Raw genomic sequence first — 11,746 nt, forward strand, 5'->3', positions numbered from 1 at the left:
AGTAGATATCGAAAGCTGAATTGTAGCTTTTGCAGCTAAAAGCGGATTTACAAGTTAAAAATAGATCATCCAGATGTCGCTGACCCAAGATGGACGACGACTGTTTATTTCTCTGTCATTTTGTTCACCCGACACTTGAAGTGGCCTTCAAACGTGTTCTATGGACCTCATTGATAAAATAAAATCAATCTTAGGTATGCAAAAAACATTTGTTGACTTGACTCAAACAGTTGACCATTCACAAATAACACAATTACGACACAGATTTCCAAAATAAAAAGTAAAAGCCGAGTCATAGTTTTAAACATGAATGAGACAGGCTATCTGCTAAGTGTTGGGTCATCAGAAGCAATTATACAATAACGTGTTACGAATGACGTTGTTTTATTTCGAAGACAATTAACTGTCCTTCTAGGAAAATGCTTTTGTAATGAATGTGGGCATACACACTTCCGCTTTGTCTCATCCTGGCTTTTTCTGGTTAACTTGTTAGCTTTGCGTTTTCCTGGTTTGTTAATGGCTTTGCGCTCAACAAAAGCCCAACGAAGCCGGAACACAAAATACTTAAAATGTAGTCTCAGTCTTCTTTTCACTACCTGAAACAAAAGTGACTTTCAAACAACAACAATGAACATGTTTTTTTTTTTGCTTTTGCTTTTTACGCAAAATGACGCATCGCCGAAATCGGAAGACCCACAACTCTGTAAGTGTATAAAGCCCTATAAGTGTTAAGAATTAACTTATACTAATCTGACTTATACTTTAATATTCAACTCTCTATTTGTAACACAACTTATATGTTTAACACTGCATGTGTTTTTTAACAACTCATATAAAAATATGTGTTTATAAGCAAACGTGTGCTTATTTGTATATAAACCTGTATTTATAACACAATGTATACATGTATAAACATCATGATGATAACACAACTCATAGCATTTTATATATGGGTATTATAGCATACTTTTACTTACATAAAAAAGTGTATATGTATAGTCTAACAGCAGATAAGGAAGCCATGTTTTTATTAATTATTTTTGGCATGATGGTGTTCATGTCACGTGTTGCTATGCCAACAACAACATATGTAAAAATATATATTCATACCAACAACTAAAAAACAGTCTTATGAACATCTACTAACTCACAAACAGTACATACAAGGTAACGTTGTATTTTTGCCTCATTCCTGTGAGAATCCTGCGGGACCATCCAAGACTAGCAGCAGTGTGCTCAAACATCCACCAGATAGCATCTGTAATATCATAATGCTGTATAATCGCTTTCTCCTTCAGACTTATCCTGTCGGTACTGCATTTTTCATGCATTCCTCGCTTACACTTTAAAGTTAAAGTACCAATGATTGTCACACACACACTAGGTGTGGTGAAATTTGTCTTCTGCATTTGACCCATCCCCTTAATCACCCCCTGGGAAGTGAGGGGAGCAGTGGGCAGCAGCGGTGCCGCGCCCGGGAATCCTTTTTGGTGATTTAACCCCCAATTCCAACATTTGATGCTGAGTGCCAAGCAGGGAGGTAACGGGTCCCATTTTTATAGTCTTTGGTATGACTCTGCTGGGGTTTGAACGAGGGCTGCAACTAACGATTGATTTGATAATCGATTAATCTGTCGATTATTGCTTCGATTAATAATCGGCTAAAAGAGACAAACTACATTTCTATCTTTTCCATTACTTTATTTAAAAAAAAACAGCATACTGGCACCATGTCCTTTTGACTTGCCAAATAAAACAAGGCAAGTGTTACAAAAATGTTTTTTTTTTTTTTTATTAAGTGCACCATTGTCATGCACAATAGCAATAATTTTGCTTAGGGGAATTTCAAACCTGGCTATTACCTATTCCAACCATTCTACAATGTTGGATGCTGAATGTCTTTCCTCTAGTGGCATGGTCGTAAGGCAGATTGACTTCATGTTCCATTCGTCTCCAATGTAACGGCATGTATTGCCAAGGTGGCTACACTTGTCCACACATCAGTAGTGAGAGCAATTTTGCTCTGGGTGGCTTTTATGTCAGTCTACACTGCATGGATTGTCTGCTGGTACTTCCTCTCCATCAGTTTGGTGAAATGGTTCCTCGAGGGCAGAGTGTAACTGCGGTTGAGGATGTGAATCATTTGTCTAAAACCTTCATCCTCCACCATTGATAGTCGCCTCATGTCAGTTAGCAACATATTCAGGATAGCATTAGTCAATGCAGCCGCTGGCCGTGGTATGCAGACCTTCCTTTGTACCAAGTCGCTAATGCTGGCTTGTTTCTTTCTGAAATGAGAGAAACCATATTATGAACGTACATAGTAGCATCATTTACATGTAACTCAATACATACCCAGTTGATGTAAATAATAATTTCTGACGTAAAAGACAAATAAATGGACATTGGAGTTGCAGAATACACCAATAACAACACACAAATGTAACTCATCAGTTCAGAACAGGATCAGATATAGTACACATTTCTGTTCTGAATAATAAAGGATTCCTTGTAGGCTACTTCTGAATAATAGCATGAAATATTCCAGCACCTTCATAATGTTTTTCGTTATACTAAAGTGTCACCCAAGCCTAAATAGATTCATTGGGCCGGCTACATTGATCCATTATGAAACCAACCTAAGATATTTCTGTCCGTTACGTTTATTTCGAAATTGGTAAACGTGCGTTTTCTCTCTGAAAACGGAGTCAAATGTAGCAGAGACACATTATCAGCCCCGCGTTGCAACAAAGGGATAACGTCAACGTTACGCAGAAAAAAGCTGAACTTATGAATGCCTCTTGCGACTCAAAACAACACAGAAAATGAAGTCGTCGCACTCTCCAAAAAGTTCCTAACACTCTGAAAGTTAATACACAACAGTTGCTGCTGTGCTTCCTCAAAAAAAAAATATCCTCGTTGACAAAAGATTAGAAACACACAAAGACGGACACAACGGATCAATATACCCGGGCTATGGACTTAAAAAAGTTACGTACGGTGAGTTCTCCCCTTTATCCATGACTCCTCTTCAGGTGCTCCCGAAGCAATGTTGTCTTTCCGTGCCACGCGAGGTCCATGCTGCACGTTATGCAGGGAAACTGTCTTCTTTGAAGTCTTTAAAGTAAAGTGTTACCACCCTTTGGACGACTTTGGTCGTACACTTTTCTCCATTGAAGCAATAACCTCGAGATGTTTCTCCGCTGAACTATCCGTACTGTTTCCCTCCGCCATTTTTCGAATGTTTCCAGGCAAAGGAGACGGCGTGGTCACGTGAGCTGCACATGACACATCATTGGCTGGCTCACTGCCGCCACATGAGACGTAGCTGCAGCACGTGCACATAGCATAGATCCAACGAATCGATGACTAAATTAATCGCTAACTATTTTTATAATCGATTTTAATCGATTAGTTGTTGCAGCCCTAGTTTGAACCCACAACCTACCAATATCAGGGCGGACACTCTATCCACTAGGCCACAAAACTAACCCAGAACCAGCGTTAATCAGTTGGTTATCGTAAAGAAGTAATTCCTGTTTGCGTGACTTAAACTTCCTGTCCCTCAGCCTCCCTCAGGTCCATGTTGGACGACTTTGATGTGCTGATGCCGTCGAGTGTACAGGCTCACTCGATCCGCCGCCGCGATCTTCTCACCAGTCACATGGAGAAAGAGATCAGCTTCCACGCCCTGCAAAGGTGTGCAATCATTGACTTTTTTTTTTACAAGTATTAACATTCATAATTATATTATTGCTTAGTATTGATATTAATACCTACATTTTTGTGTGATATGGCTCGTGCAGACACTTCCGTCTCTACCTGAGGACCAACGAGCACATCTTCACTGAAGACTTTCGTGCGTTGGTGGTGGACGCTGACGGAGAGCACAGTTACCATGTCAACAGACAACATTTCTTCATGGGACACGTCATTGGTATTAACTCCTCCCCTCCTCAGCCAGGAGGTGCTGCTCGTCATCATCTGACGCATCTTTCTCTCCTGTCCTCAGGAGAAGAGAACTCTCGCGTTCAGGCTCACATGGACGAGCGCGACTTCTCCGCCCACATCGTGACCCAGGGGGCGGAGTTTAATGTGGAGGTAAGGCTGACTTTAGTTCCGAAAATTACACATTTTTTCTGAAAACTTCTTTTTGCAGCCTCTGTGGAGGTTCACGGCACCCTCTGATGGACGTCTGCTCATCTACCGCTCTGACCAGATCCGGAATCTTAGCCGACTGGGGCGGCCGTCCGTCTGTGGCTACGTGAACTCTGACCCTCGCCACCTGCTTCCTGAAGGCGTGGGCGCCATGGAGGACGAGGAGGAGGAAGGTGTGTGTTAGCTACATGCTAACAGGAAGCCAACCAATGATTAATTATCATTCAAAAGTTTTTGGACAATAAAAGGGCCAAAAGGTCAGGGCACTTTGAGTCAGGTCGCTGTGATGTCACTTCCTGTCATTCAGAGTGCACGTTGAGGGCAAGACGCAGCGTGCACGAGCACCAGAAAAACACCTGTCCCCTGCTGCTGGTGGCCGACTATCGTTTCTTCAAGCACATGGGGCGCTTGGAGGAGAGCACCACCCTCAACTACCTGGTGACCTACATCCTGCACCATCGCACCTATTGGCCACGCCCCTTCACATGGCCTTAACGTACACACATCTTTCAGATTGAGCTCATTGACCGCGTGGACGACATATACAGAAATACTACGTGGGATGACGAGTTCTCCGGCTACGGCGTCCAAATCCAGCAGGTCCTTTCTAGATGCACACACGGTGACCCCCGAACTTTCACTTAACGATTAACGTGCAAACACTTGTTTGCTTCAGATCATCATCGAGAAAACGCCCACCGCTGTGGAGCCAGGAACGAGCCACTTCAACATGGCGGGAAGTCCAGTGGCAGGTCGAGACGTGTGGGACGTCAAGCGTCTTTTGGAGGTAACTCTTTGAAGTGCGCAACATCAGCCATGGCGTGGGCTCACTGCGTGCATGCATGTGCGCTTGCAGCAGTTCAGCGTGGACGTGGCGGAGAAGGCGGCCAACGTGTGCCTGGCGCACCTTTTCACCTACCAGGACTTTGATGAGGGCACGCTGGGCCTCGCTTACGTGGCCCCCAAAAAACCCGACATCCCAGGCGGTCTGTGCTCCAAAGGTGCGTTGTCACTACCGTCTCCCCTCTGCCACAACGTGAAGGGGTCTGTGGTCCCTCCGCAGGGTGTCCGTCTTCCAACGAGCGCATGATCTACCTCAACACGGGACTGACCAGCACCAAAAACTACGGAAAGACTATCCTGACAAAAGTGAGCTCTCCCCTTCCCGCCACGTTTGAAGGTCTCCCTTGTTCATCTTCATGTTGCCACAGGAAGCCGACCTGGTGACCACGCATGAGCTGGGACACAACTTTGGGGCCGAGCATGACCCGGACAACGTTCCTTACTGCGCCCCCCGGGAGGACCAAGGCGGAAAATACGTCATGTACCCCATCGCTGTGAGTGGCGACCACGTCAACAACAAGGTGCCACTTCCGGTTTTCAGCTATTCGCTTTCTGACCTTCATCCAGAACGTTCACGTGTTTATGTGTGTGTGTTTAGGTCTTCTCCAACTGCTCCAAGCACTCCATTGTGAAGCGTCTCCGGTCCAAGGCAGCTTCCTGTTTCAAAGAGAGGACAGTCAACGTGTGCGGGAACTCGCGTGTGGAACACAGCGAAGAGTGTGACCCGGGCCTGCTGCACATCAACTCTGACCCCTGCTGCACCGCCGAGTGCCGCCTACGGCCTGGTGCAGACTGCAGGTCAGAGGTTAAACAAGGACTGACGGCGGCGTGCTAGCTTAACATGTAGCTAACATTAGTGTGTGTCTCCCAGCGACAGGAACAGCGCCTGCTGTAAGAAGTGTCAGCTGGAGGCGGCGGGCGAAGTGTGCCAGGAGCCCATCGACGCCACCTGCAAGGGTCGCTCCTACTGCACAGGTCAGTGCATAGGTCAAAGGTTGTAAGCTGGTGGACCAAAATGAAGCCTCTGTGTCCATAGGTTCCAGTAAAGACTGTCCTCCGCCGCAGAACGCTCCAGACAAAACGTCCTGCTTGGACAGCGGCGAGTGTCAGGACGGCGAGTGTGTCCCTTTCTGTCTCGCCGTCCTCAAGCTGCAGCCCTGCGCCTGCAATGGTACGCTCACACCCCACCCACTCGCCAGTGTGCCCTTCCAAGCGAGCGCTGCCGTGTCGTTGCAGAGACCAACGCTTCCTGTAAGGTGTGCTGTCGCGGAAAGGGCGGTGTGTGTGCTCCCTACCAGGACACGGCGGGTCATTTCCTGTTCCTGCGTAAAGGCAAACCGTGCACAGTGGGCTTCTGTGACGGAGCGGTAAGAAAAGCACGTTCTGATGGCGTTGGCGTGTCCGAGGGCGTGCACGTGACATGTGCTGTCTGCAGGGGAAGTGCATGAAGCAGGTGCAGGACGTGGTGGAGCGTCTTTGGGACTTCATCGAAAAGCTGGACATCAACACCTTCGCCAAGTTCCTGGCTGACAACATCGTGGGCTCCGTGGTGGCGTTCTCCCTTCTCTTGTGGATCCCATTAAGTGTGCTTGTGCACTGCGTGGTGCGACCTCGTGACCCCAAGGGTCACAGTCCACTTGTTTGGGTCTTCTTTGATAATGTTGTGTTCCCCCTCAGGACAAGAAACTGGATCAGCAGTACGCACAGACCACCAAGTCTCTCTTCTTCCCCAGCGTAAGTAAATACGCCCTTTAAGCTTCTACCCATTTCCTTTAACAGGAACATTTTGATAGAACGCAGAACTCATGAGCACCCTGGAATGTGCTTCCGTTCGAATCTTCAAACCTTCCAACGCGACTTCTGGCGGCCCACGTTTCCGAGCATCCAGTCCTGCCCCCCCAGACAGCCCCCGCATGGCCACCATCGAGGAGTACCCCAGTTTTGACGAGGAGGCGCTGCAGGAGGCGTTTGGGCGGCCGCAGAGATCAGCGCCGCGTTCCTTCGAGGACCTGACGGAGCCAAATGTGGCGCTCAGAAAACTAGGAGAGAAGCGTCACGTGGACTCCAAGGAGACTCAGTGCTGAGCAGTCATTTAGAGACGTTCAAGTTAGCAGTGTTGCCATGGTAACACAAGCTTATATTAAAGGAAAGACACAAAATGTGTGGTTTTACTTTATTCAACAAAAGTAGAAACAAATCATGAAGAAAAATCACATATGGGTGGTCTCTCAGAGGACGGGGCAAAGTGCGTCGTAGAGCCGATGCACAGCGACTTCCAACATCTCCTTCAAAGACTCATCATCCGTGCATGTTACAACCTGCGGGTCAGCGTAGCATAGCTTAGCATGGAGACTTGAAGCAGGCTAGCTAGCAGCTATTGACAACTTAAACACAGACACTCACTCTGCTCTCTGGATCGATGATCGCTGACACGCCGTCCACGCTGATTGTCAAATTTTTCTCGTCTTTGACATGTACGCAGTCGTCTCCAAACATGTCACTACACAAACAGTCATTAGTTAATTCAACATCAATAAACATTTGACAACAACCTGTTTCAATGTTTTTAAATTTATTTTACTATGATTAGGACCAGGTCAAGGACAAGACTTACTGCAGCATGAGTTCCAGCCTCTCCAAGAAGACTTGCTGCTCGAAGGTATCTGGCCGAGCTTCCAAAACTAAGAAGCAAGTAAAGGTTTGGGGATCAAAGGTCAGGCAGGTGCTAAAGAATAAAGTGGTGCTTTCACTCACATTTCTGAGCGTTGGGGTTGGACTGAACCTCCAGGACCACCGTGGTCACCACGTCAGCATACATGTCGTTTAGCGGGTTGGCGAGCCACTGAGTAGATGAAACAAAAGTTGATTGACAGCTGCAATGACATGATCATGCTTCCATGTTTAGGGCTGACCTCCAGCAGAACCATGCCGCCTTCATAGATGAGCGTGATGTTCTTGAAGATCCTGAAAGTGAGCTTCTCTGCTGCCTCCAGCTGTTCCACATCACCTGAACACATCGTGGTGAACCACTGGGATACGGACACACAAACACAGACACACACAGACAGAGGTGTCTCACCAGCAAGGCATCTGAGTTGTGTGATCAGCAGTGAGATAGGTCCGGTGTAGGGGATGGCTTGTGTTTGTGTGACGGTACCAACATTCAAGTCTGTGTACTCTAAAACAACATTTCAAACATGACAATCCACCAGCAGCTAGCTATAATAACATGTTGACGATCCACGAGTGCACAGGTGTCAAACTCAAGACCTGGGGTCCAAATATTGCCCACCAAATCAATTTTTATGAGTCACGAAAGCCTGGAAATAATATGCATCTGATAGAAAACATTTTTTAATATCCTTTAACTTTAATATTTTCTAATAATGTAAATATTACACTCAAAAATCTGCTTATAACATTAATTTAAAAGTTATCCATTAAACTGCACACTGTAAAAAATGAAAATAGTTTTTGCGATAAAAAACAAACAAGCAGCTCAGTCACCAGAATTTTACCTTGAACTGCGGTAAGTTTTCCAATTACAACAAATGCTGGAAAAACTGGCGACCGAGCTGCCAAATCTATAGGGTTTTTTTCCACAGTGTAAGTAAAAGTTATACACAATACTGTAATCAAACGTATAGGCAACTTTGTAACTATATCACCAAGCAAATCCATATATATTCATATATGATTCATTGTTCATTATTCAAACAGCCCTCTGAGGGCCGCCTCAATGAAAGTGAGTTTGACACTTCTTTACTAGCAGATAGCTACATTCACATGTTGACAAACCATTAGCATGCTAATAATCTACTAACAGCTACAGGGGCTAGTATAACATGCTGATAGAATGGAATAATTACAGGCACGCACCTGAAAGGTCAGAAGGCGTGAGGATGTGGTAGTTGAAGTTTCTCTTGACCAGGATGCCAGACACGCGCTGACCCTGAGCACACTTCTTGTCCGCCAGCGAGCCCATCACCTGCAGCAAAGCATGCTGGGGTGTTAATGAGTCCTCAGAGAGACACTGTGATCATCAACAACCAACCTTGGCAAGTTTTTCTCCCCTGAAGTTCAGTGTGACAGCCTCCGTGTTTCTCGGGTTGTGGACCTCGATGTGTACCTCGTCATTGTCTTCGTACTCGCGAATCAGTGCTGCTTTCAGACGCGCCATCTCGTTCTGCTCGCCGTGGACAAGGATCTGGAAAAGACCTCTCGTTAGGACGTCAACATGTGGCGAACGCACATCGGTATTAATACAGCGGCGGGTGTTTACAACATGTGGTGGCTTGAGCGCTCGAATGAACTCGCTGGTTTGCTGGTAGTCTGTGTGCGCCGAAAAGGAGATGTAATCCACTGACATTTTGAGAGGAAGCTTCTGCCCTGACATGGTGTTGATCTCCTCAGGCTCTGTCATGATGTGCTGTGAGTGACAAGGAGGCGAGGATGACGACGGCGTATTTTTCATCATGGCTGAAAGGACCCACTTTGGCCAGCGTTCCCTCCACGCAGTAACCGGCAATGATGACGCCATTCCTCTTGTCCGTACACCAGCTCTCAAACAGCTCTCTGGACAAACCGCTCTGCATCATTCCAGGAGACGCCATCACCACGCTGGGTCCAATGTCGTCAAAATGGTCCATGCTCTAGGTAACGCACACAATTTAATAATCAGATGGCGGGATGCCATGTTTAATATGCTGCTATGCTAGATTGGATGTGATTAACGCCAGACGGGAGTCTATTATTTTGTATTCCTGTATGAGGGCGCACACACCGACCTTCAAGTTGCTGATGTGCTTGAAGACAAATGGGTTGTTGACGTTGATGGCTTTGCGGATCTTGTCGTTCATTGCATTGATGTACGTCTGATAGACCGCCATACACTTTCTGGCTAGAGACGAGGCGTAGTAGATAGGAATGTCATGAAGCTCTGGGTGGTTCTGCCAGTACTCGTCTGGATGCGTGGGAATAAAAGAGGTGTGAAGAGGCTGTAATAGCGACACACAACCACACACATACACACACACACACACACCGAGGATGAGGAGAAGCTCCTGAGCTCTTCCCAGAGCGAACACAGGTATAAGACAGCGACCTTCCCTGTTCACAATGTCATGGACCGTGTTGCAGAAACGCGCTTCACGCTCCTCCCTCTTCTCGTGGATGTGCGTTCCATAGGTGGACTCCTGTGATACAGCGCATGTGACGTCACCACGGCGAACATCGCAAACACGTAAGCATGAGAAACATCAGCGGACCGTGATGAGGATGTCAGGTTTCACGCTGGGGATCTCTGCCGCCATCAAGTGTCTGTCCTCTTGACGTGAGAAGTCCCCCGTGTACAACAACTGCACACAAAAACACTCAAGTGTGAATGTTTCCGGGCCAAACAGCGAATAAGAAAGGTCACGACCCACTACCTTGACGCCAGCGATCTCAATCATGAACATGGCGGCGCCCAGTACGTGTCCAGCGTGGTAGCACCAGAACTTGATGCCAGCCACTTCCTTGACCTCGTGGAAGTTGATGGTCTCGATCTTGTCCATGCTCTCTTCCAGGTCCGTCTCCGTGTACAACATGTCGTCGGCCGAGATGTTGCTGTGGGCACAGGTCGCGTCACCTCGGCGCTTTACTCAACACCACCTCTCCCCAACCGCTACGGCAGCGCTGCCTACCTCACTTTGACGTAGTCCGACAGCAGCCAGCGGTAGATGGCCTTGGTGGCGTGCGTCATGAAGGTGCGCCCCTTGAAGCTGGTCTTCTGCAGGAACCAGGGCAGAGCTCCACAGTGGTCCAGGTGGAAGCTGAATGCAAAGGATCATCAAATAGCTCATCCATCACCAATAACCATCCACCCATCTTCTTCCGCTTATCCGAGGTCGGGTCGCGGGGGAAGCAACCTAAGCAGGGAAGCCCATACTTCCCTCTCCCCAGTCACTTCGTCTAACTCTTCCCGGGGGATCCCGAGGCGTTCCCAGGCCAGCCGGGAGACGTAGTCTTCCCAACGTGTCCTGGGTCTTCCCCGTGGCCTCCTACCGGTTGGACGTGCCCAAAACACCTCCCTAGGGAGGCGTTCGGGTGGCATCCTGACCAGATGCCCGAACAACCTCATCCGCCTCCTCTCGATGTGGAGGAGCAGCGGCTTTACTTTGAGTTCCTCCCGGATGGCAGAGTTTCTCACCCTATATCTAAGGGAGAGCCCCGCCACACGGCGGAGGAAACTCATTTCGGCCGCTTGTACCCGTGATCTTGTCCTTTCGGTCATGACCCAAAGCTCATGACCGTAGGTGAGGATGGGAACGTAGATAAATTTAGAGCTTGTCACCAATAACAATCAATAAATTTCAATCATGAATAAGTGCAACTAACTGGCTGATGAGCAGCAGGTCCACCTCAGCGGGGTCGATCAGGTCGATGTAAGGCAGCGCATCCATACCCTCCAGACCTGGGTGGATCCCACAGTCAAGCTGCAACGCAACACTCATCAATGACGTCACACTATGTCACGTGATGACCCAAAAACAGCCTACACGGTACCATAATTTTTCTTCCTTTAAATTCCAAGATGATGCAGGACCTTCCCACCTCTTGCCCTGCTCCACTACACACACACACACACACACATTGAAAGAGGGTTCACTGTTATTTGGGGAAAAATTATATAAATGAACATGTGACTCGGAAGTCGTTAATGAAATAACACATTGGGGGGAAAAAAACTTTTAAATAAACGGAA

At 47.4% G+C, this 11,746-nt stretch overlaps 2 protein-coding genes across 7 annotated transcripts in view; one reads left to right on the top strand and one right to left on the bottom strand.

The window, feature by feature from the left end:
• The first annotated feature begins 461 nt into the window (after positions 1-461).
• On the top strand, positions 462-7,552 carry adam17b (ADAM metallopeptidase domain 17b). Of its 4 annotated transcripts, none has more exons than XM_061901327.1 (18): positions 462-703; positions 3,570-3,699; positions 3,807-3,937; positions 4,013-4,101; positions 4,160-4,331; positions 4,466-4,596; positions 4,672-4,758; positions 4,835-4,945; positions 5,018-5,159; positions 5,222-5,307; positions 5,370-5,522; positions 5,600-5,799; positions 5,873-5,976; positions 6,038-6,172; positions 6,238-6,368; positions 6,437-6,604; positions 6,679-6,735; positions 6,795-7,552. In XM_061901327.1, the coding sequence occupies exons 1-18, from the start codon at positions 628-630 to the stop codon at positions 7,083-7,085; spliced, it is 2,394 nt and encodes a 797-aa protein (XP_061757311.1). In that variant the 5' UTR covers positions 462-627; the 3' UTR covers positions 7,086-7,552. The 4 variants fall into 4 exon arrangements, with proteins under 4 accessions (XP_061757311.1, XP_061757310.1, XP_061757312.1 ...); XM_061901326.1 differs by having other exon boundaries at positions 463-703; positions 5,015-5,159; XM_061901328.1 differs by having other exon boundaries at positions 463-703; positions 5,015-5,159; positions 6,437-6,550.
• Positions 7,161-11,746, bottom strand: part of LOC133553295 (cleavage and polyadenylation specificity factor subunit 3-like) — a 33,491-nt gene continuing 28,905 nt past the window's right edge. For 2 of the 3 annotated variants that reach the window (XM_061901330.1, XM_061901331.1), the window contains 17 exons: positions 11,548-11,611; positions 11,380-11,477; positions 10,686-10,814; positions 10,431-10,608; positions 10,269-10,358; positions 10,046-10,196; positions 9,789-9,964; positions 9,495-9,653; positions 9,284-9,430; positions 9,056-9,208; positions 8,881-8,989; positions 8,081-8,179; positions 7,914-8,008; positions 7,756-7,843; positions 7,616-7,682; positions 7,405-7,501; positions 7,161-7,319 (listed from right to left, as the gene is read on the bottom strand). In XM_061901330.1, the coding sequence (XP_061757314.1) occupies positions 7,230-7,319; positions 7,405-7,501; positions 7,616-7,682; positions 7,756-7,843; positions 7,914-8,008; positions 8,081-8,179; positions 8,881-8,989; positions 9,056-9,208; positions 9,284-9,430; positions 9,495-9,653; positions 9,789-9,964; positions 10,046-10,196; positions 10,269-10,358; positions 10,431-10,608; positions 10,686-10,814; positions 11,380-11,477; positions 11,548-11,611 (1,990 nt within the window). In that variant the 3' untranslated portion in view covers positions 7,161-7,229. Of the gene's footprint in view, positions 7,502-7,615; positions 7,683-7,755; positions 7,844-7,913; positions 8,009-8,080; positions 8,180-8,880; positions 8,990-9,055; positions 9,209-9,283; positions 9,431-9,494; positions 9,654-9,788; positions 9,965-10,045; positions 10,197-10,268; positions 10,359-10,430; positions 10,609-10,685; positions 10,815-11,379; positions 11,478-11,547; positions 11,612-11,746 lie in introns of all 3 variants that reach the window. The other variant, XM_061901332.1, reaches the window with a different exon arrangement.

The sequence above is a fragment of the Nerophis ophidion genome, linkage group LG05, assembly GCF_033978795.1.
Source record: "Nerophis ophidion isolate RoL-2023_Sa linkage group LG05, RoL_Noph_v1.0, whole genome shotgun sequence".
Classification (NCBI taxonomy): domain Eukaryota; kingdom Metazoa; phylum Chordata; class Actinopteri; order Syngnathiformes; family Syngnathidae; genus Nerophis; species Nerophis ophidion.